The sequence below is a fragment of the Crocodylus siamensis genome, chromosome 2 (genome assembly GCF_052110815.1).
Source record: "Crocodylus siamensis isolate JL-2025a chromosome 2, ASM5211081v1, whole genome shotgun sequence".
NCBI lineage: Eukaryota > Metazoa > Chordata > Crocodylia > Crocodylidae > Crocodylus > Crocodylus siamensis.
The window spans coordinates 206,089,372-206,112,223 of NC_143396.1; the positions used below are offsets into that span (position 1 = coordinate 206,089,372).

Below are 22,852 nucleotides of genomic sequence, written 5' to 3' on the forward strand. Positions count from 1 at the left end.
AATATTAATAGAGTAAATACAAATATGGTTTTGTAAAGGTTGTGGATACAAACACTTCTCTGGAGGATGTACCACTCAAAAATTTAAAAACTCAATGTACTGCAAAGGAAATTGAACTGAAATTAATAGAAACTTACTAAACCAAACCAAACTACCAGTAGTTTATTTTCACCAGGTGGCCTGCCTAAAGTTTAAAAAGAATAAGTGTTGAAAAGAGATAGATTTCTTAAATTCTATCAGCTTAAAAACAAAAACCAACCTAAAGGCATGAACAATATAGAAAAAGACTTAGTTTTCAGTTCTTTAGTAAGTTTTTTTTTTTTTTAAACCCTAGCACTGTTCTTGAACTTTCTCTAGAATAGGGTTGGACTGGTGCATGGCAGTGGAAGAGGGAGGTCCATGGCAGGGGTCACTTGCTTTACAGGGGGGGTCATGTCATGTAGCATATGGTACACATGGCATGCGCTCTACAGAGTATGGATGGTATGGGGCACCCACCTGTTCACAGGTTGGACAGCCCTGCTCTAGAAAAAGAAAATGAGTGAAAATATTTCCACAAATTTACTCCAGGAAACTGATCTATTTCAAATGGCTTTTACACTCAAATATACATCAGTTAAAATGTGGATCTATAAATTGCTTCTTTAATTGATTATTACTAAGTATATGTTGGGATCATATGAAGCACAATTTTATGCACATTATATGCTACCTAAAACATTTCAACTTCTGCTCTTGGAACTTATTGAAAAATACCTTTTTTCCCCCCTATTTTTTGCATATAGAAATGAAATTCCTTCATTTTAGTTTTTATACATATGATATACATTTAATTAAAAAACCTCAAAACATATGCTAGGGATATTGTGGATTTTGTGGAAATTGTTTAATTCAGGGTTGCCCATGAAATCCATGGGAAAAAAACTTTAAAAATATATATTTTTTTTATTAAGTCTTCCCTTCTCAGGCCTCTCCACCAATCAGTGCTGAGGGAAGGGGCTGGACAAAGGGCAGTCAGCAGTCAAGATGGTGGCTGCCCCCTCATTTCTCCTCCCCCCGGGTCCTCTTCACTAATCTGTGCTGAAGGGCACGGCCTCTCTGCCAATCAGCATCAAGAGGTGGGGTCACTGTGAAATGTCCGCAAAATGGGCTTTTTGTACCAGGACTAAGCCACAAAAATGGCTTGGTCTCCCTGCATGTTAAGTAGGTTCCTACATATTATATTTACTCGAATACAAGACAAGGGTTTACTCCCCTAATCAGCATGAGGAGAAAGGCTCCTTGTCTTGTAGTCACATACCAGCCTCCCCACCCCCTATTAATCACACTATCATTACACTGATGCTAGAAGCAGCATGTGTTCAATCATGGAAAGCAACTATGAGGTTGTCTGAATGCAACCCATGCTGAGCATGCTCAAAAAACAGTTGACCTATATTGGGAAAACACACTGATGGGAACCATTTTTTAAGGAAAATTTTTCATGTTCCAAGCCAAATCAGCCAAATCAATTTCAAATCCATGAGTCATTCAAGAACCATATGTGGCCCTAGTACCAGCAAACATCATCCACCCCCACCTGGGGCTTCAGATGCTACCAAATCCTTTGGCAGGCAGCCTATGTGCAGGCCCAAGCCCAGAAACTTGGGGTTTGGATGCCGCCAAGTTTCTCTTGCCCTCAGCTGCATGGCCGCAGGAGCAAACAAGAGAGAAGCCTCCCATAAAGTTAGTGTAGAACTAAGATCTTCCCACTGGAAGTGAAAGTGGGAAGCTAACTATGCATTACCTCAGTCAGAGTACTACCCCCTGCCATGTTCATGGTTTTCCTCAGCCTAAGGAAAGCCACCTCAGTGGTCATGAACCTACCACAAGACCAGGCTACAATAGCCCATCTTAGTAAAATACAGTGCTGGTAGTGCTCAGTCCCCCTTAGACCTGAATCAGATCAAGTCATGGTGAACCACTACATCAAATATATTTCAACTTCCTCTTTGTTCCCACAGCTGAGCAGCACCTTTCTTTCCTATGTCCAATGATTCCTGTTTCTTTACCAGCCTTAAATATCTGGCAAACATCACTAAACTTCTGTAAAACAGAGGCTCTGTCACCCCCTCTCAGCCTGTCATATATGATTCATATTACCCCACACTCTATGGGGTGGAGATGGACCAGGCAGCCCCAAGCCTCATCTGCTTATACATTTTTGGAGGGTCCAGGACTTATGACAAGAACATGTAAGTGGGGGAACACTGGGGGGCTAATTAGCACGTAGATCCTTTGTGGGCAATATCTGGAGTACACGCAAAGTGCTAGGCTGTGGGGTCACGATGGCTTGAAACACTGTTGACTCTGCTGGGGCCCATTCCAATGAACTATATGATACGGCATTAGCCTTTTGGCTCTGGACTAATATGTACATGTTGCACTATGTATTAGTAAGTACAAAAGTAGTGCTCAAAAGTGTGTTTCTGGAATTCCTATGCCAAAACGTTCAGCAGTCAGAGTCAGGGCCAGTGCCAGAGTTAGACCCATAGCAGTCTCCTGCCTCCCTCTGCCGCTTCTGGCCTTCCCTCTGTGCCTTCCCCCTCCCCCTCCCCCTCTACTGTCACATGCATCTCATTTTCATATTGTTCTTTGGGAGGGAACAGAGCCTGATCAGGATTTTACAGTGAGGGGCTACATGCAGAAGAAGTAGGGAGGCAGAAGGCAAGGGGGTCACCTAGCACCCCCAGCCACTATTTTCCCTACTGTAGTAGTGGGAAGGGGTTTAATTAAAGACAACTCTCAAATAATCAGATTCTACACCTGGGAAATTACAACAAATTGATACATTTTGCATATATAAAATCTAACTGTTGGGGAGTTATGTTATATTCAAATAAATACGGTAAGTTTCAAACTCTCTTATTTGACCCTACATGCTTCTGACAAGAAACTTTCAGAGATCTGCCGTTTCACTGTAATCACCTACCAAACCTCCTCTAGTGTATAAATGTAAAAGATGAGCTCTTGCATTGATAGTCTTTTGTGCTGACAGTAAGACAAAAGATGCAAGCAATATCTAGGGTGGCTTTTGTATAAGGTTAAAACTACACCAACACAAAAAACAGCAAAATTCCCACAGCCATCATTTGGTAGTATTTTCAATCAATTAAAATTCTCTCTCTGAGATGCTTAGGATTAGACTGTCCCTTTGATTCTCTTCCTGACAAAAGATGACATGCTCAGGAAGACCACCTCCGAAGCTGCCTTGGAGAGATGTGATTTCATCCTTAGGCAAAAGTGGCACCTTAGAGATTGACTGGTTCAGAAAGGGATGTAGGTTGAAAGAGCCACCTGGATACCAAGTGAAGAATTGCTGCAGTACAGAAACTGCCCCCATGAATTGCACACTGCTGTTTATGACATATCACTCTTCCCTCAAACCCATACAGAAAATCCTCAAACAATTGCAACCCATGCTAGAAAGAGACCCTATTCTTAAAGAGAACCACCCATTCTAGCCTTCAAACAGGCACTGAACCTCACTCACCTCATCACCAGAAGCAAACTTCTTACGGCCCAGAACACACCAAATGGATCCAGACCATGCCATGACAAGAAATGCAAAACCTGCCAACACATCTCCTCCACCCTCATTCGTACTAACGCCCCACAACAGAGCCATCAGTATTCCCAGATCTTACAGTTGCACCTCCAGAAATCTCATCCACTGCACCAAATGCCCTGATGGAAAATATGTAGGAAAGACCAAACGACAACTGCACAACAGAATGAAAGCACACCAGAAAGACAAAAATACCAAATTACCGTGGGGGCACATTTCTCAAAAGAAAACCACTCTCTCTCCAATCTCTCAGTTCTAATCCTCAAAGGGAACTTACAAAACATTTTTCACAGACGAGCCTATGAACTCCACTTCATCAACCTCCTGGATACAAAAAATCATGGACTATAGACATTGGAGTTATAATACATTATAACCTGCCTGACATCTGACTCCCCAGGTACCTCTCCACTATTTACCTGCTACGTTCATCCCCCTTCTCTCCCATCCCCCCCAGCCTGTCTCTCACCCACTGACTCCTCAATTTACATCTTCACTGACTGCCTGTCTTGCATGCATACCAGCCCAACCTCTGGCTTCTTTACTTTTCATTCATCCAGGAAGAGCACACACCAACTGCAGAGGCTTCCTCAGCCTGACAAAGGGTTTTTAAACCCAAAAGCTTGCTAAGAAAAAATTTCCCCGACTATTTAAGTTGGTCTAATAAAAGATATCAGATTCACCCAAAGAACCTTGTCTGACGGGTTCAGAAAGGCAGGCGTTTTCATAGGCAACAGTCTGCTTCGTCAGATATACTTACAGAAGCTCATGCCTTTGAGTTAGTCTCTAAGGTGCCACCATGCCCTACTTGTTGCCTGCTTTCAGACTAACACAGCTAACCACCTCTCGTTCCGTGTTTGAGCCCTCCTTGTTCTTGCCTTCTGTTTGCTCTTGGGGAATTGTAATCTGCTGACTCTTATCAGTAGCAGATAACAAATGCTCCTGCTCTACCTACACAGCTGCATGAACCAGAATTTTGAGGGGAAGGAGAGGAACAAAGGTCCTGTCCATCTCAGCCCACCTGGATAAGGGGGAGGGGGATAATACCAGGTGTGCAGCTGCTGCATTCTTTCCCTCCTTTTATGCCTACAACAGAGATGGGGGAGCTGTACAGAGGCAGATAATGAAGGCTTTACTCCTTAGGCTTCTGTATTATGAAAAGGCAGGGCCACAGTCTGGCTCTTACAGTGTACCTGGGATAAAGGGTGCACCACAGTACAGTTTATGCAACAACCTGTCAAACTTCTAGCAAAAATGCAAACAAGGAAAAGGAAAAATAAATAACACACAACTTGGCTTTAGCTTGACATATATTCTTTTGGGACCTAGATTGCTGCCTTATAAAACAACACTGCTAAGTCACTTAATCTTGTTTATACAGTTTGATACTTTTCACTTCCAAAGAACTACTAAGAAATTAACAGTTTTGTGCAATTTTTTTTGAGTACTTGCAGATGGTTACTTTATGGCTAGTCAGGGGGCCTGGAGGCAGTGATCCCTTGACAGGATCCTCTAATACTTGTTTTCTGTGGTTAACATGTATTTACATGCAGCCTCCAAATGCAAAATGCTCTGTAACAGCCAATTTAAATACCATAAATACATGTGCTAGCAAACTATAATTTTAACGTTGAAAGAGAAAGCAGGTAGAATTTATCAATTGCTTATTGACTGAAAGAAGAGATATTTCAGGCAACAAAAGGTAAAATGGAATGGAAATCAGCGTATTATCTACTTTAACACTGAATTTTATTCCCTACCCACTGCTCTCTCCCAGAAAATAGAGCAGTGGCATTTGGGGAAGTACAGCCAGTGCCAGTATGATTCTTAAAATGGACACTGCTTGGAGGAGTGGGTTTGTGCCTGTCTTGAATTTCAGCAAAGTACTGAACGTCTCTCGAATCATCTGATACCCGAGGTGAATGACATCAGGCCTTCACAAACTGTGTCAGTTTGTACAACTACACAGAGTCCAATACTGTAGAACAGTGAAAACTCCCCGATTTATACTAGTTATCCTCAACCTCTCTCAAATTCAGTTAATGTTGAGGAATTCAGCATCATCATTTAATCCACTTTTTGGGTTAATTCAATGGAGAATTAGTCCAAAATTCTTCATAACAGAATTTCCTTCCCTGAGAGATTCAATTATCCCACTTGTACACCCAGCTGATCAGACAGCCTTGGCTGTCCACAATAGATGACTACAATGTCATCGATTTTAATGTTCCAATGGCAGAATTGTAAATCATTCTTTATGTACAGTTTCAAATACACTTCCAAAAATATTGAAAATACCTACATATGATCTGATTTTTTCTAGCTGACACCTGCTCATATACATATTCATGCTGCCATATATCAACAGGAACAAAACTATCCATTTTGCAAAGCACATAGAACTTAATTGTAATATCCTAGAAGACTAAGGCTGGTCTCACCCATTACAAGATTAAAGTTGCCTATTCTTTTCTAAGCAAAGGATTATTTCCTCCCATATTTACTAAGGTTCGTTTTTCAGGCATGAGTTAACGAGTAAGCTTATATTTTAAAAAAATCTAGACATATTTTTAGAACTAGCTATGGTCATTTACAAAAGCTATTTGGAATTCCATCCAAGATATTTAACAGAAATGGCCTTTGAAGACCATTTGTTTCCAGATTAAATACATTCAGATTAACTGATCATAAACCAACAGTCTGATTTACGTCAATTATTTACACCGCTGACATACGCACAGAGGCCCTGCTTCAGGAAAATATTCTTATTCAAGAAATCACTTATGTACCTGTTTAAAATTAAGTGCATGCTTAAGTTCTTCTGAGAACAATAAGACTTAAATATAGCATGTGCTTAAGTGATTCCCTCTATAGTGATGAAATTAATTATATTAATTTTGAAAATACCTACATATGATCTGATTTTTTCAAGCTGACACCTGCTCATATACATATTCTTCGTGCTACCATATGCCAACAGGAAAAAAACTGTCCATGTTGCAAAGTGAAATTTTATATTAAAATGCATAGAATGTATTTAATTGTAAACTTTTAGACGATAAGGCTGGTGTCACCCATTCAACTTAACACTTGCTAACTGTAGTTAAAATGTGAGCAAATGCACGCTCAAGCAGTTTTGTGCGTGGTAAGTGCCATGACAGTGTTGCAAAGTTCCTCACTTTCAGGTAAGGATTAATGTATTTCTTCACATATAACATACACCTGGTTTTGGGAAGGCAGAATGAAGAAAAAAAAATATTTTTCCTTGCAAAGACAATTTAATATACAGTAAGATGCAGCCCTACTGTAGCCAGTAGTGAAACAGCAGCAGCCTATCACTGCTCCATTAGTCTACTTGCTGCTACTTACTCAGCAGCTGAAGTAGCCTTTTAAGTGAAAGGGTGGGAGTACAGGTGGGAGAATCAGAGATGAAGAAGCAGTCTTGTCTGGCACCCTGCCACAGTAAGAAGGAGAAGGGAGGGGAGAATATGGTATATATGACCAATGGAGGGCATGGGGGCATAAGCTTACCTGCTTTGGCCAGGACTCCTTGCTCTCTGAACAGGACTACTGCAAGCCAGAAGCAACCCATCTGCCTACTCTATGGCCAGAGCTGCTGTGAGCTATCTGCAACTCCAGCGGGGACAGACTCTCTGCAGCAGTGTTGTGGTACAGGCTACCCAGGAGGCACCCAGGGCTAGTGACTTGCCCACTGCTTTCTGTAGTGGCTAGCAGCAAAACATAATTACTGTATTTCTTGGCATATAGTGTTCACTTTGATTTTCAGCAGGGGTTTTGTTTGGTAAAAGGTATAGGGAATATGAGAAAAAGATGGTATCTTAACGTATTAACTTTAATACACACTAACTTTAACGTGCCACAGCATTCCAATGATTTATAACTGTTTTCAAGCAACCAGGTGACTACAACCTAATATGCTTGTACTGCATTCTGCAATACTGCAAAAACATTTTCCTCTTTACAGTCTCGCTCTTGTGTTGCACCACTTTTGCTCCAATATTAACCTTGCTATGACAAAAATAGCAATTTTTTAATCAGTATGCCCTTCACTTTTTCTTACACTTCAAAATATGAGACATCTAATTGCATGCTGGTATCATAAATTTCTTATATCATAGTTTTACACCACTACATTACAGAAGAAAGTAAGCACACACACTTGGTTGGTACAGCAGGTTAATGGGGTAAAGCAAAAAAAGAAAATCATGTTAGCCTATAATAACAGGTTATGAACTAACTGCTCAGGTTTAAACACAAAAATCCTCCCTAAAATTACACCTTGTTTGAAATTCCATCACTAAAATATAATATCTTTTTGCTTCCCCAAATGTCTCTAGTCAAATAGTACTCTGACGCCTGGCTAGCAATTGATCTCAGTCTGCATAAAAATCAGCAAAATCCTCATTGCTTGCTTGTTTTCCTTTTTACAATGACTTGTATTTTATAGGCCCAATTCAAAGATAATTGAACCTAGTAGGAATGTTTTCATTCATGTTAATGTGCTTTGGCTACTGCCTTGGATTCCCGCTCTCCGATTTCAAAGCTGGTATAACAAAATAATTTGACATATTTTTAATTTAATTTTAGCCAACTTAATTAGTAGGATTATGCTGATCATAGGTTCTGGCCCTTGGCCCAATTGCATTCCTACCGAAGTCAGAATTTCTTTCCAGTGCTTTAATTGGAAATGATATCTAGCCCATCATGATTTCCTCCATGAGCTTTGCTTACCTTCTTCAAAGCCATCGCGGAACGAGCCAGAGCGACTCATAGTTCTGCTTTTCTCATCCAGTGACATTGAACTGTTCCGGAAACGTGTGTCACTGTAGGGATCATAAGGACCATCTGCATTGGAAAGGCTGTGTGTCCGCAGCATGGTCGGATTTGACAAGCTCATCTGGGCTGCAGTAGTAGGGCTTGCTAGAAAGAAAAAAAAATAACAAAACAGGAAGTTCATACATCCATTTCTCGTGTACCTACCAAAAGTGTTATTTTCTTCTAATCAAATATACATTCCTACCTATGTATTGCACAACATTTTTTCCTTCTCAAAGTCCTATAGATTCATTCTAGGACTATATAAACAATGTCAGCTGTAATACAGGGTGTTGTGCCTTTTTTCAGTCAAACCAGAAGATGAATGATCCACACCCTCCACCCCCATCTCCTGAAGTCCATCAGATAGTAAGACATCAGTTTGAAGACTTAAGGCTGGATCCTATCCTTTTAGTCTACTGATGCTTGGTTTTTGTGCGTGTTACTATATTCTCCATGCATCTTGGACTCATTCATCATCAGAGATATGATCAATCTTTTCCTCAGTAAAGAACAGCTTCTTTTTGGTTTAGAGATAGCAATAATTACGCTTGCATTGAAAAGGCTTTGACCTTGAGGTCAGCATCTGCTCTTAGAAGCCATTGGGAGTGTTCTTCCATTGCAAGGCCTCTCTTGGGCTCAGAAAATACTATATAGATCAAATCCACATTATTCTCCTTGTTCCTTTATTGAGCACAGATTTAATCATAATCATTTTTGATAATTGCTGGTAGCTCTGTGCCTTCTGTAACCTATCTAGATGGGCAATCTTCAAAAACATTCCAAAGAGCTCACAGCACCAGGATCTTTACTTTCTGGGCCTGTCTTATTTTTGCTTGATTAGCAACAGATTTCCCTGCTCCACGATAGTATATTTGTTGACATTTCAGGAAAGGACTCTACATATTTTTGGAAATTCTGTTTTATAAGTTGATTTGTCTGAAATTGGTTTGATTTGATGTATATCTTGTTTCTTTCAGTGTGCTGAAATAGTTGCCCTAGGATATTATTGAATAAGTGACCAGGCAAGTTTCTGCAAATGATACTGTACACAACCTAATGCTAGAAAACTAACAGGCATAGTTTTCATTCTCCTGCATATATTATCTTCCTGCAATATAGACAGAGAGGATTAAAAAAACTAAAACCAAGTAAACAAAACAAAAATAAGCATAGTCTGACACACAAAGTCTCCAAGGAGATCAGTACACCCATCTTAGATTAAATGCCTGTACCTCCTTATAGGACTGCTGTTTTCCAGAATTAAAAAAAAAAAATAACAAACAATAATGTAGTCCCTACATGAAGAACACCACAATATTTCAAATCTGTACCCCAGATGACAGATGTGTATTTGTGAAAATGGGACCGCTATATGCCATATTTACTCAATTAGAAGATGAGGCTTTTTTCCCTCAATAGGGGGAAAAGCCCCTCACCTTACAGTTAACCACAAGGCAGCAGGGGGCAGGCAACCACTGAGGCTCCAGACACAAGCAGGGGTTGGGGCTGGAGCCAGGGGCACAGCTGCTGTCTGTCCCCCCTGTTGCCTCTATGTGTGGCAGCTCCCAGTGTGTTCCATGTGCCACTTCTTCCCCTCTGCCACACTTCTCCTCATTTTTGCTCCATGCCAGCAGTCTCCATCCGCACTTCAGCCTGGAGCACAGATCACCCTGCAGCAAGGATAGAGCCTACCAGTAAGGTAAGGATGGGAGGTGGAGTGATGGGAGCAAGAGCTGGGAAGAAGGTGCAGAAGGGGGGCAGGGACCCAAGGCTGCAGGAGGGTGGAAAGTGGGGAGGTTGGGGGAACAGCCCATTGGGGATCAGGACAGCCTGAGGCTGTGGGGAGCAGGCACAATGGGGAGTAAGTGGGAGGGGAACAGGTGGCAGGGTGCAAGCTGCCCGCCTCTCACTATTTGCTGCACTGCCTCCATACTGCCTGCCCACAACCACCTGCCCCCTATTGTCTAGCCCCACAGCTCCCTCTACTGCTGTCATACTCCCTCTACTGCCCTCTACCTACCCCACTACCTGCCCTGCCACATGTCCCTCGACTGCCTGTTTCCCACCACCTGCCTTACTACCTGCCCCCTCACTGCTTGTCTGCCTACCGCCCCCATTTCCTGCCCCATTACTGCCCTACCATTCCTCCCAATACCTCTCCACTGTCTACTCCCCCTCTGCCTGTCCATTACTGCCCCCCTCATCACTGCCTACAGTAGTTGGGAGGAACAAATTTAAGATGATCCTCCAATAATTAGATTTCATACATGGAAAATTATAATAAATTGATATATTTTCCATGTATAAAATTGAATTTTTTGGGGGGACTGTCTTAAATTCAGGGTTGTCTTGTATTTGGGTAAATATGGTACAAGTGCCTATGCAACACACAGTGGTTGGGACTGGTTTATCATGGCAGGCTGGAATGACTCGGCTTGTGCTGAAGGAAGGCTGGTGCTAGAGCCCTCCCTCTGCCACTCAGCCATGGTACAACCTGGGCAGACTGCCCTGCTGTCCTGGGCAAAACAACACAGTGCACATGTGGGCAAAGCACCCCCACCACTGAAACCGATACTCTGTGGGCTGAATCCAATTGCTCCATTGATCAGCTCTGACTCATGGGCCATAGGGTGCTGGGCCCTGGCTTAGCCCATATCTATACATATATTTATACATATCTATATGCATATACATATATACAAGTACACATATAGGCATAAATATGAAGAAAAATATACACTATTTAAAATAATGTAAGAAAAATTTCAAGTCACAATTGGTATCTGTAAAAGCCAGTAACTGAATCATCCTGCTATTACTATTAACTATAATCATGTCTCTCTAAATATAATAACATTTAATAAGTAATAAAATAGTTTTCTTATATAAAATATTTTGAAATCCATCTGTTCCAACATGTGTGACTAGGTCCTGATTTATGTATCAATTTTGGGCCTCTACAAATTGCTTTGTAATTGTTTTCAATATGAAAGCAAGCGAGTCTCTTACAAGATAGAATTTCCAGACTATGGAAACTTTAAATTATTTTGTTTTAAGGGATGCAATAAAATGTAGCATAATTTACAGCAACTTAAAATTTTTCTCCATTTAAAGGTGTATTTATTTTAATCAAAATTTCAAAATGAATGGATAGCAGACATTCCAGCTTAAAATTCCACTGGTTTGTCTGTGATTGTTTTGGATCAAACTTCGTCTGGTTTTATAATAAGCCATTTGAAAAGTAGATGCAATGGTGAAAAAAGATGAATGCATTTACTGGATAATACTTTTGGAGTTTAAAATAGAGGTAGTGTAAGAAAAGTTGTGATTTTTCCAAATCAAGTAGTGTTTAAAGTTTGTAAATAGCTAAATAAGGTCATGCGATTACATCCTCAGTATGAACAGGGCCACTTCAGGTGTACTCCTTTTGATCATATCACAGAAAGATGGTACTCCAAAACCTATCTTATTATTTACCAGGGAAATACTTCCTGAAGGAATGGCAGATGGTGGCTTGATGGATCCACAACTACATGTGGCATTTGGGACTGTGGAAAGAATGGAAAGCTCGACAACACACTATTTTTAGGGTAGACATCATATTGTGCTGGTTATCATAACAGAAAATTACTCACCAAGCTGGGAGAAGTTGAACCTAGTACCAGATGGTGATGTTATGCTTGAGCCAGATGAAAATGGAGAATTGGCAGCAGTTTCCTGCAGACCTCCTGCTGAATGTGAACGTAGCCATTCTTTTGCATCCTCTTGACTACGAAGTTGGGATGAAGGAGTGTACCTGCAAAACCGGAGGCTGTTTTAGAACTAACCTTCATCTTTTTTTCAAGTACATTCTTTTTTAGAGTAAAATCAGAAAGAATTTAAGGATTAAGTTGGTATAAAAGAATCCTGATTTAAGGCTCTTTTTCCAACCCCAAACTCAGGTTTGAAAAAACCACATCTCTTTATTATGGCTTCTGCAGTAGATGAGTATAATGGAGTTAAGCAAGTAGCCTTAAGCCAAATGGGCATGTACTTATAGGTAGGCATATATGTAATGGACTAAATGATCAGCATTGTGCACCTCTTAGTTTATACCACAAATTTTAATATTATTTAAACATCTCAATGTACCTCTAAAAGTACCACAGCACACATTAACTAGCTTTAAGCCAAAAGGGCCATTAAAAGATAGGTCTTTAAAAAAGGTTTATTTAATTTTTATTATTTTCAATAAATATACATAAATGAACAAGTAAATAAATAAAATTAATTAAAATGATTAATAGAAACACTAATACATGGATCGCTGAATATTAATCAGGGATGGTATCAGATCATTATGAAAGGAGCTGTTTAACCTACTTTTCAGAGAAAGGACCTCGACAGAAGAGACAATGACTTTAGTTTGGCCAAGATTTTACCTCTGATCTATATATCCCTACTGCACTGTGAACATTATGTGACGTGTGTGGTATCGTGCATATGTCAGTCTAATATACCATAATGGAAGCATTTGCTTCAATCAGTAATAAAAATGCCAGAGTACAGATGACAACTGATAATGTACTTTAAACTTTTTTAAAAGCTAAAATGGGCCAATCTATATTAGAGTTAATTGTTTGTAAAATAATAGTTACGTTTATTTGTTTTTACTGAAGGAGTATAAAATATGTCCAAAATATCTTTACTGTTTATTGTCCTTTTCATCCCAAAATAATACCCCATTAAGCTCAAAAGATTTTCCTTTTTGCTTCTATGCCAAGATATATGATCTCATCCTAGAAAATAAACAGTTATGGGTGATTAATATTTTTTCAAAGTAGAGATTTGATCCAACTAAAAAAATGAACCAGTAAAGCATAATCTATATTAATTTGGAATTCAATTTAATATTTAACCCATGTGTAAAGATGGCCAGGTTAGCATTTTATACAGGAAGATACTGTTTATCAGTTAAGAAGATTTTAAAGTGCATTATAAAATGAAATAACAATGCACAGTGTGTGGTAAGAAAGTTTTAAAATAGTACATTCTTGTCCCTTATCCCCCAAACTTGAAATAGCAGGCCCTGATTCAATATTTCTGTGGTCATGAACATGTGTAAGACCTTATAGGACTGATGCGCTAAAGAGTCACCTTACTTTAACATGTTTTTAAGATTTTAAAAAGCAATACCTACCTCTTCAGCACTTAAATGTTTCAGTTTTAAGAGAGGATCTTTATTTACTAGAGACACATTTGACAGTCACAGAAACATTTTATACAAAAATCCCATTTCATGAAATGCTTTTAGCTCTCAGCTCAATGTGAGAAAGCTGCTGCAGAGAACAATGTGTACAGTGCAGAATAAATTGCAGCTGCAATTTGAAGCCATCAGTTCAATCATCATAAAAGCAGCATTAAGCAAGTCTGAAGTTGAAATGTTTTAAGTTGGCCAGGTATTGTCTGTAAATTCCATTACGCTAACTTAAAGCATTTCATTTGTAGCCTTAATGTTAATAATTTCACTGGAATGGCTTGTGTTTACTGAAGGGAAGAAAATTCTTAGTGCTTTTTTTAGTAGATTTCCAACATCCACTACATATACATAATGTATTAAGAGCAGACACACATGAATGTTTGTCAAGTTTTGTTTTCCCAATCAAGGCAACATATCACCTCTCTAAACATCCATTAAGAAAGAAGAAAATACCATTAGTATTTCCAATCTCATTCTATGATATTTATGAAGATATAAATCAGTTTTTTCTTTACATATATTTCAGGATTCCATGAATTATGTTGTGAAAATGAATTCATGTACTTTAGTGACTAGTCATAAAAGCTGCAAATTATTGCTTTCAAGTCAAGCCCAATGATGGTTTATGAGATGCTTTTCAGATTCAGCCAGCAAAAGCCACGTTTCCTGTTCAAGCAGAGAAGCCATTGGATGAAAAAAGCAGCATGTTCGAAAACAGCCTTCTTTGAGGAGATAAAAGGGGAACAAAAGAAAGAAAAAAGAACAGAAAGGTTGTTGCCACCCTTGCAAAAGCTGCCACCACCACCAACAGCCACGACAGAAACACAAAGCAAACTCCAAAACCACAACAAAAGCTGTTAGACTACGTGGAAACACCAATACCTGAGTCCCTTCTTAGGCAAAGTGTTCCTATCAAGATGTGGGTCGCTGTAGAAAAGTTAAAAGAAAAGAACTTCAGAGATGAACAAAAGGGAAGTATTAAGATCAGGACGAAGAGAAAAGTATAAACATCTGCATCACATTTTCAGAGGAAAAAGTGATGTGTCCTATCTAAGAAAACATGCAAAAGCCTCCTAGCTATGTGTGAATTGTTATACATGCATTTGGTACCATGCTAATGAACTTAATCTGCTCACAAAGTGTTTTTCCTATTTCCTTTCTCCACAGTGAACAAAAGCAACTCTTTAAAAATGAAAATAAAGAATGTACTTCAAATGCTTGAGAGAGTGTGTATGTGTGTGTGTGTGTGTGTGTAAACAGGCAGGCAGCTGCCTATTTGTGAATATTGGTAAGAATATCTCAGAATCAAAAGATTCCCTCATACCATTTCCTTCATTATATCAAGTATAGGAACTATAGTTGTTTTCATGTAGTCACAATATAAATATAGGATTTTTATTACAAAAAACTTACATAAGAGTTTTCGATGTTTCTACATAGTGGCTTATATTCCAGCTTTAGTGTGAAATCAATCCATTAGCATTCCCAAAAGCAAATGCTTAAAGGGTTGCACTCTCACATCATGGACAAATGGACCACTGCCTTCTCCTTTTGTAAGGAGGGTTTGTTAGTGTGTTTTTAACTCAAATAAAATATATGCTTAAATAAATTAATTTGCTACCAATTCCTCTTGCTAATATCCTCATCTATTCCTTAGCATAGGAATAGTCATATCACAGCTAAGAGCAAATGCAGGAATGGTTAGCTTTGATCAGAGGTATAGCAGGACAGCTCTGTGCCCAGTTTCAGTGTGGGGGCAGAGGAGGCACATAGTGCCCAGGGCAGCACTGGCTGCTGAGGTGCAAACCACAGCAGCATGATCAGCTGCTGCTGGACTCATGGTTATCTTTTGCATCTGCCCACACAGCTGGTGCCCAGGGCTGCTGCCCCAGTCATCCCCCTTCAGCTAGGCTACTGACTTCAATCTTTTCCCAATCTTCTTAAATTCATTTTTATAAACATGGACACACAAAAGATCCTGCAAGACACCTTCAAACCAAACCAGAATAAAGGACTTACAACACTGAGTATACTGAACAACACTAAGACTTCATGACAAAGTGACAGTCCTGAGAGGCAGTGGAAAAAGCAGCATGCCAAAGGAATGCTGAAATGCTAGTGAGAGTTTCGAATGGTAAGTCAAATTAAAGGGTTTTAAAATAAAGCTACCTTTGGCAAAGAAAAAACTAACAACAAACCCCACAGTGCAAAATATATCGCAACAACATGTGAACTCTGTCACCTGCCATTTCCCAGTTTTAACAAGATAGGTGAAGTAATTAAGCAGACTCTCACTGGCATGTCTTTGTGTCACAATTTACACTTGAGCAACAAACACAAAAAAGGTTTCAGCTGAGCACAGTCTCTCACAAAACATTTTGCTTCATAAATGTGGGCAACAAAACCTAGAGCCTTTGTGCATTCTACTGCCTTGAGACAGCATTACCTGTCCTGTCTCCTGGGTAAAGTATTTCTGCAGAATTTGGGACTAGCAGCAGGGGAAGAGAGAGGGCTAGAAGAAGACATCCAGTGAGACAGAAAACAAGAGAAGGAATATTAGAATGAAAAGGAGAAGGAAATAAAGGAAGGAGTTGTTAAAACAAAATAAAACAAAACAAAAAGTGTCATAAAAACATTTTTTTCAGCAGTTGTTTTCTGTTACAAAGACACAACAACTAGAAAGTCCTGATAATGGAAAAAAAGTTACACAGCAAGATAAGGCTAGCTTCCAAGGCTTCAAAATACACTCTGTTAAAAATGTTTGCTCTTAAAGTAAATTTCTATCCTACTCAAGTCTGAAACGTAATGTTCATCATCATCCTGGTATCCCAGCACCTACTGCTCAGATTCTAACTATGTGAAATACAAACAAATGCAATTTAACAAGAAATATTTGGCTTTGCAGCACATGATGAAAATTGTAATGGGGTGTATTTTAGGCCATGGTTATATCAACTAGTAGAGAGGGATATTAAAATATGTGAAATTCTAATATCAAATAGCACACAGTCATTAAACAATGAAGGTTGAAATGAAAAGTCTCATCCAAACACAGATCCATGTCCTGTGTAATAAAGAACTGAACTCTTTGGTTGAAATGGGTGTTTTTATAGATTTTGAAACTATCAATTAATATTTATTTTGTAGGATTTATAATTGGAATGACACTATGAACTACTGTTGCTATATTTCTAATTTTAAAGATAGGCACATATAGTATATATTAATGGAGAGAAAACAGAAGCTACTCACCTCTCAGACAATGTTGTCTTAACACTGTTGGTTCTGACAAAGGGAGTCAGAGAATCATCTTTAGAAGCTGTGATCAAACCACTGGATGAGTTATGACTCAGCCCACCTCCACTGCTCAGAGATATATCAATGGATTCACAGCTGGTGTGAAGACTACTGACAGACTGGTATCCAATTCCATCCTTACTAACAGCAGAAGAGCTACTTGCGTTGGTACCCCAAGTTAAACTGTTCGAGGGAGCTGAATGTGCTGAACTGGGACTAGAGGCCAATGGAGACTGGTTCATGTCCATGTTTTTACTGTAAAGGGGACTGCTGCCCCCACTGCTCAGTATACCGCTGCCAGAGGGAGAATCAAGGTTCCCTTGCTGGTTCATGGTAGCATGAGGATTGGAGATGACCACTGAATTTTTCATATTTTCAGCTGTTGTGATAGGAACCTGTTTATTTGGCTTGCCACCAAAAAGTCTGTAAAAAAAGTTCAGAGAGCATAATAAAAACTATATGAAATGGAATGTAAAATGACTACAACAAAGATATTTTTACATACAGTATTTGCCTTTAGACACTTGAAAAACAATTACTAAAAAATGTTCTATTCAGCTTTACCAAGAGACCAGATGCTACAGCTGTAGGCAGTGATGCAGTACTGGGCAGGTTGGGATGGTTTAGTCAGGGACGATCCTGCCTTGAGCAAAGGGCTGAACAAGATGACCTTGCAGCCCTCCTTTCTTATGATCCTGTAATTTTAATTATGGGAATAGATTGAAAACTGGTGATTCAGAGGACTAGTTTTCTGTTGCTTGCAAAATAAAAGAAATATAGGCTATGTTATAGCAGTTTTCTACCTCTAAAATGTGTTTTTAGATTCAGATCAATAACAATAAACTAATAAACTTCCTTTCCTTAGCTCTATCAATCAAATACAGAGAAAATTATTATGCCTATCTTTTCCTTATCTGAACCTTCAAATGATACTTTCACAGAACAAAATGTTATTGACTATATTATCTTCTGTTCCCTGTGGAAAATAGATTTCTACCACTAATGCTAATAAAGGGATTAATTTGAAGCATGAACATTTTGAAGCATGTTAAGATCTTTAAATCCCAATGATGTAAATCCATTTTGAATGAGAAACACAGAAGAATGAAAGAGATGGCTACAGCCATTCCAAACTATGTATACCAAACTTTTCTGCTCTCGGAAATTAAGCAGACTTGGGAATTCCAGGTACTGCAGTCCCAATATAAGAAGCTGTGTATGTGGACATTTGGGGAATAATACAAGACAGAAACTGAAATGGCCAGACTTTATTCACCCCAATTGTTACCACTGAGCTGGTCAAACTCATAAAAAGACAAAGTCTTGATTTCTGTACAAGTCACTGAATGCACCTTTCAAAAGAAGCATTTGGAAAAATTTTAGGAAAAACCAAAAAAAACCTCACTTATGGCAAATCAGGTAACTTCACCCCCAAACTGCCCTAAATAATGAAAACAGTCCCCAGTTCATTCAAGATAGCCATTGGGCAGTTTAAAAAAAGCATCTAGGTGATTAAGAAGTCTAGATCCCATTTTCAAAGGGACACTCAATTTGGTTGGTTCAAGGCAGGTAGTCTCATTGGTACAAGGCAGTGCTATACTGAGAAATGACATAAATGCATTGTAGAGCTTGCTTATTTGAATGCACACAGACCTGAACCCATGAAACTATGCTACTTCCAGTTCAGAAGCTAATGCATGTGGAGTGAACAAAGCATGTCTCAGCACAGCGGTACTGTCTCTCAGTAGGCACATCTACATGAAACACTTTACTGTGCAGTAGACTAATCTACTGTGCAGTAAATCATCACCACCTACATGTGCACACTAAATTAGTCTACTGCATGACTGGCTACTACCTGTAGATACTGTGCAATAGCTACTGAGCATTAGTGTATGTGTAGACAGGTGACCAGGAGCAAATTGCAAATTGCTCCTGGTTAGCTCAGGCAGCAGAAGGTTCCCTGGGCAGTTGCCTCCCAGCCCCATTCCCCAATTGGCAGGTCAGGGCATGGGGCTGGAAAGCTCTCCCCTCCCCCAAGCAGCTGCTTCCCAGAGCTGGCATCCGGGGGAGCCTAGAGCTCCCACTGGCTGCTGTAGGGGGGCAGAGCAAGGCAGGAGTAGCCCTGCACTGAACTGCTCCCTTCAAGAGTAAATTTAATCTCAACTGGCTCATGCATACACGCACTTCCAGGGAAAGCTTATTGTGCAGTAAAATGCTGCATAGTAAAAACTGCACAGTAAGCTTACAGCACATAACAGCACATGTAGACGCACCTGGTATGGCGTGGCTTTACTCTCTACAGACATTCTTTTTGGAAACAAAGCTTCATTGAAAAACTTCAGTACTTAGACTCCTAAGCACATGTTATTTTTGAATATAGGACTTAGGTGTTTTTGAATTTTTTTCCTTTTTTGTGTAGTAGCCAGGGCATTTCAACTCTCTATTAGAAAAACAGTCATGTGCAATTTTCCCACTGTACTTAAAACAGGTTTCATAAGGAAGTCCTGGATCTCCTCTGCTTAAAACTAGAAACATATAATTGTTATTAAGATGATCACTGCTTAATTATGATTTAACAGTGGAATGCCCTCAGATATATAGCATGTCTTGCTTGTAGACAGGGTTATGAGGATGATTAGTTTACTGCATTATGGTTTTAGTTAAGAGTGTATGTACCAGAAGGGCCAAAGTAGCAGCAATTTTACAAAAAAAATGAAGATTTTTTTTCTAATGACAATCTGAAGCCAGTCCAAATCTATCTTTTCTTTGAATTTCCAGTTCATACTGCAAAAGAAGCTAGTTATTCACAGATGCACACTCAGAGAACAGAATGTACAAGATTTAAGAAAAGAATAAGGAACTTTACAAAGTTCTATCATATAATAATAGCATAAATTCATTATATAAGATTTCAGTTGTTACCATCTAGTAAGTCAACATTTATAACTGCCAAACTGAGCAGAATTGTCTTGCTGTAAAGTCTTTCCTGGCTTGCTGCTTCCAAAAATATATTTAGCTGAGTCAGAAAAATCCTGAATATCAAAAAAATATAAGCTGTGGATGAAAGAAGGACAGGGCCTGAAAAAATGGTCTCTTCAGTTCAGAACCAACTCAGCAAGCTGGCATTATGGATATAGTTGTTCATGTTAAAAGGAAATGCCTTACAGAGAATTCATATCTCATTGTTCCTCTTTACAGTTATCAGTTTTGACAAGCAACAGTCATGTTTGAGCTGAGTGTTTGGTTATGTCTACAGAGATGCATCAGGAAAAGAGTAGGAATTATGTCCTGCAAAGCATTACAGTAACAGGAGGATAAAAAAAATAAAAAATTACCAACAATCAATAAGCCAATATTAAAATATCTGCACCAATTGATTGTATATAACAAATGGCATAAAAACTAGCATTGTTTTCTGTAAGATGTATATTGTTTTTGCATGACAAATGGTGCCAGAGTAGAAATGTTGAAGCGAAAGCTAAACTGGAAAATCAAGACACCACTACACTTGTAAAACTATAACCCTGGACATTTTTTGCTGAGAGAAGTGCAGAAAACATTTTATCTGCCTTTAGATCTGAAGAGGGGAGTATTACTGCCTACCTGCTGTGCAAATTCATCTAAGAATATGACTGAGGTCAGGTTTGTAGTTAAATGCAAAGTGTTAAATGCATATTTAATAAATTGAATATGAAAATTAAGATGAACATATTGCTAGCGGTACATACTCTGAACATGAAGTAGCTGTGCCAACAGTATATTTGCCCTGATCTATTTGTGAAGTCTGATGACTGCTGAAGAAATGAAATAGCTAACCAGAAGCAAGGAGGCTTAAATGAAACTTTGGAAAGAAAAAAACCCACTTAAACTGCATAAAGATGACTGATATTTTTTCTCTGTAACTGCTCTTAAATGTTGCTGCATTCCAAATGTTACCGTGATGAAAAGTTTACGGAAATGATCTTTGTTTCATCAACAGAAATCTATGATTGCATTTAAATATTCACATACTTGAGGAAAGCAATAGAGAAAGTATGAACAGCCAATAGTTCTCATTTTGATTTAGTGTTTTAAGCAGCTGGGGCTGAAAATGATATTTTCATAAAGATATTAATTGTTCTTTAATGATGTCCAGAAACAGAATAATTAAACTGTACATTTCATAAACAAGACTGAAAAAATGCAGTCTTTCTTTTTTCTAAAGCTTTAACCCACACCATCATTATGGCAATTAAGCCTGAGTAAGCAACCTGAAAGGGATGTTACATCATCACAGTATAGGATGATGTTGTATGATTGTATGGATGTGATGCCAGGACAAAATGAAATGTAAAACACTGCAACTTGAAGCTGCCTATGTTTAAACTTACAATATCAAATTAAAATAGAAAATAATATTATGGATGTCTCTGCTGGGATGTCAAGACTTGGATGCAAATATTGGAAAACAAATAAACTAACTCCCATGCATCCAAATGTTTGCATTAAAATAAAGTTTGCAGTGAGAAGAAATGTAAGGCCACAAAGATTAGAAAACAGATCTTTACATATAGGAAGATTTTTGTTAAAAATAAGACAATTAAACCTAGCTGACACAGTCCCTTTAATTAGGTCATTCCATACCTGCATCCTTGAATGCTTACATAAGGAGTCACACAACTGGCGACAAGAATAGAGATATCTTTTGGAGCTGACATGGTGAATAAATGTAAATACACTAGGCCAAATGATGCTCTCAGACTGGTGCAAATCTGGGGTCCCTCTTGTGACTTCAATATATAAACAGTCCCAATTACTTAACTCCAGCTAATGATTTCCACAATGAATGAATTTTTGCCTACCTGCGCAAAGTGGGAGAGGCCACATCAGGGTACTTGGTTCCTTGCTGGTGGGTACTTTGAGCTCCGCTAGAAGCAGTCTGTGATGCAGGGTTCACTTTAACAGAATTACATGAGGCCACGCTTTCGTTGTCAGACGAGATCCCTTTCTCTTTATCTGTCTGGTTGATTAATCCTGGCAAAGAGCTTCCAAGAACTACCTTAACAGGCTCTCTGATTTTAGGGGCAGGTAAACCAGCTGACTTGCTGCTAATGTTGGAGTCTATGCTACTGGTACTAGACCTATTACCAGCTCCACTTCTGCTGCTGGATTTACTAGGCCGAGGTAAACTACGATACTGAAGATTAGTTCGAGCACTAAGTGCTAGGTAACCATCATCCTGGTTCTGTGAGCCATCAACACTAGCCTTCCGACCAGTGGATCTACCCATGAGTCCAGATGATTTAGGGATTTTGCCCAGTGTGGCTGATCTGCTGGTGATAGTTGCCCCACTGGCAGTAATCACAGTCATGCCTACAGCTGACCCACTTTGTTTCTTAAATCCAAATGTGTTTGTATTAGCAGCAGCTGTCCTAGAGTTACTTGTGGGAGGCTTTTTGGATTCATCACCACTACTGCGTCCTGCATCTGATGGGGAACGTTTAACATGTCCAGCTTTAGGAGAAAGTCTACCCTTTTCTGATACCTTGGCGTCATCAGTTTTCCCTACAAAAATAGAAAAAGAATTCTACTATTTAATGACTTGAAAACATTAAGCAAATGGTGAAAATCAAAGAAGCATGAAAAGCAAAAGCATGTTAGCCACAAGAGAGTGGTTAGGAGTATGATCCAGTTTGCACTGAACTAAAATGTCACTCTAAATGAGCTATTCATGTAGATTTGCCACAGAGAGTATCTGACGTATCTGCCCTTGAGAATATGAAAAATAGTGGACAGATTGTTAGGTAAAGTGACAGATAAGTAAGCGGGTTCTTTAAACTTTGTAACTACAATAGTTTGTGCCATTGTAGTATTAAAGAAAAGATCTG

General features: G+C 39.0%; 1 protein-coding gene across 5 annotated transcripts in view; it reads right to left on the bottom strand.

Moving 5' to 3' along the window:
* The window catches only part of NAV2 (neuron navigator 2), a 410,342-nt gene that overhangs the window by 57,118 nt on the left and 330,372 nt on the right, over positions 1-22,852 (bottom strand). For 3 of the 5 annotated variants that reach the window (XM_090032864.1, XM_090032863.1, XM_090032865.1), the window contains 4 exons: positions 21,827-22,529; positions 16,938-17,405; positions 12,082-12,242; positions 8,360-8,548 (listed from right to left, as the gene is read on the bottom strand). In XM_090032864.1, the coding sequence (XP_089888990.1) occupies positions 8,360-8,548; positions 12,082-12,242; positions 16,938-17,405; positions 21,827-22,529 (1,521 nt within the window). Of the gene's footprint in view, positions 1-8,359; positions 8,549-12,081; positions 12,243-14,567; positions 14,613-16,131; positions 16,198-16,937; positions 17,406-21,826; positions 22,530-22,852 lie in introns of all 5 variants that reach the window. The other 2 variants (XM_090032867.1, XM_090032866.1) reach the window with 1 other exon arrangement.